The 3244-nt window shown below is 45.6% G+C and overlaps 1 protein-coding gene across 1 annotated transcript in view; it reads left to right on the top strand.

The window, feature by feature from the left end:
* Positions 1-2876, top strand: part of irx4a (iroquois homeobox 4a) — a 4965-nt gene extending 2089 nt beyond the window's left edge. The window contains 3 exon segments of the mRNA XM_015949118.3: positions 1-34; positions 1025-1335; positions 1819-2876. The exon segment at positions 1-34 is cut by the window's left edge and continues 73 nt beyond it. Coding sequence (XP_015804604.2) covers positions 1-34; positions 1025-1335; positions 1819-2522 — 1049 coding nt within the window. The 3' untranslated portion in view covers positions 2523-2876.
* Positions 2877-3244: the final 368 nt, after the last annotated feature.

The raw sequence follows: 3244 nt of genomic DNA, 5'->3' as shown, positions 1-3244 counted from the left end.
ACGATCCCACCCTGGGACAGTATCAGTATGACAGGTATGTAAAAATTACTTGTTTAGATGTAAACTGAGTCACAAAGAGCTGTTCAGGCCAGACTTTAGTTCATTGGAGGATGACAAAATGCTCAAACTCCTATCTTTTAAAGAAAAGTGTTTTTTTTTCTGCAAAGCCAAGAATCATTGCAACACTACAAGAGAAGTTTCCTTCTCCATGAGACCTTCCATCAAGGCCTCTCAACCCTGCTAAATAAACCTCCCCTAAATGAGACAAGCACTGTAACACAGCTCTGAACTCATCCTCTGTCATGATCAGATTACAAACGCTGACAACTTAAAACGTGCCAGGAAATTTCCTCCGTTAAAGCCTGATGGATAATGAGCAAAATAAACGACTATTTGGGAGTCTCAGCAAGTTTCCGAACAAGAAACAACTCATACTGGGTGTGCGGTGCTCCGGCAGGCCTACAAACCGTCTACGCCCCTACCTGAGGGCACACCATTAAGCTCAATAAAGCAATTTCACAGTCTAACTTTATCTGAGGGAACAGCAGAGGGTCACCAAACGTCCTTCTGATTCCCTCAGCTGTGCTAGCCTGCGCTGAGAGTACAAGGCCTCATAAAAGGAGAAGTGTGCTTACAGCTCGCTGCTACTTGGAAATCAGCAGGGTGCATTTTTAATGTGGGGTTAAAAGGTGAAAGTGGGGATGCAGGTGACTGATAAACCATACTTGATAGAATGATGTGCACATCCAAGTAATCCTGATGACATTTGCAGTGTTGGAGATGATTTTGAGGAAGTTGTGAGAAACAAAGTTTTCAAAGCCAGCAACAAATGCATAATTCTCAAAGAGCATCGCTGCAGAATGTCTTATTCCACTGACTGGAACAGTGGTGTAGGTTCTGCTGTTGAGTGTTTAGAACGGCATCACTTCTGGAAAACTCAAAAGCAGATGGCTCTGTCATGGTTTCCTGGAGACAAACGTCTGGGGTGGTCCACCAGATTCACTTGTGCTCCTCTCACTGACAGATACGGGTCCATGGACGGGGGCACGAGGCGAAAGAACGCCACCCGCGAGACCACCAGCACTCTGAAGGCCTGGCTGCAGGAGCACAGGAAGAACCCGTACCCTACCAAGGGGGAGAAGATCATGCTGGCCATCATCACCAAAATGACGCTGACGCAGGTCTCCACCTGGTTTGCCAACGCCAGGAGGAGGCTCAAGAAGGAGAACAAGATGACGTGGCCGCCCAGGAATAAGGGATCGGAGGAGAAAAGATTTGATGATGATGAGGATGGGTCTCCGGAGGAGCAGATCAAAAGTGAAAATAATGACGATGGTCAGTGCTGGAATGCACATCAGCATGCAACCTTTAGGGATTAGAGGGAACAGCTGCGGCATCATAATCATAAATACAGATTTTACACATTCAAAACTTGTGTCAAGTTTATTTTAGTTTTTTATTTTAGTTGTGCAGAAATATGCGTTAAAATAATTTGTTTGGAGTTATTTTCTCTCTAGCTCTCATCCATAAACTGCCTTTTAAGATTTAATCCACTCAGCAGACATGTTTTCAGTTTTTAAATATGATTATTTGATTTTTTATAAAGTTTTTATCAATTTAAAGGAAAATGTAACGTGATGAAGACGACTTTCACCAGCAGCAGCAGGCCCGAGATGATTCATTTTATATATCTGTATATTTTTAGGGAATCAGTTCCTTAGAAAAGAATTGGTTCGAAATGAAACGATTTTTTTTTTCAAATAATCACTCCACTTTGAAATGATTTCTGTCCTCCTTTTCTTTCTGGGCCTCCCGCAGAGACCAGAAGTCGGGCCAATAAGGATCTCCAGCTGAGCGACCTGGACGACTTCGACACGCTGGAGTCTGAGAACTCCGAGTGTGAGATGAAGCATCGTTACCACATGAACGCGCACATGTCCACGACGACCGACTGCTCCGCCGACCAGCTCATTAAGAACACGTCCTTGAAGATCTCCCTCCCTCTCACCCTCGGAGTTGAGCAGGACTTGGGCAAAAGTTGTCTCAAAGCGAACCCGGAGAGCTTCCAGGCGGACGGCCGGGCGCAGGCCAAGCCGTGCTACAACCAGCAGCAAGCCCACCAGCTTTTGGATGGCAAGCCGCGGATCTGGTCCTTGGCCCAGACCGCGACCTCCCTGAACCAGACTGAATACCCGTCCTGTATGCTGCGGTGCCAGCCGCCGCCCTCCTCCCTCACCCCGTCTCCGGCAGCCACCCCTCCCGTCACCGGCCTGGACAACAGGCAGGACTCGCCGGTCACGACGCTGAGGAACTGGGTGGACGGGGTTTTCCACGACCCCTTGTTCAGGCACAGCACTTTGAGCCAGGCTCTGACCAACACCACCGTGTCCTGGACCACGAACACCAAAGGCGCCATCCTGGAGGCAGAGAGGAACGCGGCGGCCATCCAGCAGCACCAAAACTCCCCCAAAGACAGTCCCATGAGCTTCCCAAAAACTGGCAACAAACTGTTCTGCTCCTAACAAAACCAAACGACCCTTTACCGCAACACAGACATCCCCCCACCCCCGTGCCCCTTTTGGGACTGAGAACCGGATAGAAGAGCCTGTCCTCGATGCTCTTCTGTTGAATTAGTTTCTATTTGAAATCAAACATGTTCAATTTTGAGGAAAAAATATCTGATCCGTTTGTTTTATTCAACTCAACCCACGCTCAAATCTAAAGACAATGTATGACTAACAGTTTACAAATTGGAAAAAAGCAAAAGAAACAAGGATTTACAGATTTTCATCATTATTATTTGGAATTTCGGTTTACGTTTTCTTTATTATGCGCATGCAAATGTAATTGATTTAAGTCTCGGCAAAAGAGAATCACTATTAAAAGATAAAAAAAACAACAGTCTCACAAATGCACGGCTCTTTGTACGGAAACGGTCGGCCTGAAGGGCTGGGGTGCTGTCCCAGGTGCTGAAACCTGAAACAATGATCCTTTTATGATCAAATACAGGCCCTTTATAGAGAGTTGGCTTTAGAAGTAATTATTTTTTATTTTTTCAAACGCATGGTGTTTTTAACTAAACCCTTTTAGGATATTATTTTATTATTATCCGACTTAAAATCCACATTTTCCCATTCAGAAGTCATCCTCTCCCTTTAGGCAGCAGCTGGAAAATAAAGCAGCTGAAACCCTCGAGACAGAACAATATCAGTATCTAAGATCTGCCTCATTAATTCCTTCTAAA

This window comes from Nothobranchius furzeri, chromosome 5, assembly GCF_043380555.1.
Source record: "Nothobranchius furzeri strain GRZ-AD chromosome 5, NfurGRZ-RIMD1, whole genome shotgun sequence".
Lineage (NCBI taxonomy): Eukaryota > Metazoa > Chordata > Actinopteri > Cyprinodontiformes > Nothobranchiidae > Nothobranchius > Nothobranchius furzeri.
This window is presented reverse-complemented; position numbering and strand designations above follow the sequence as displayed.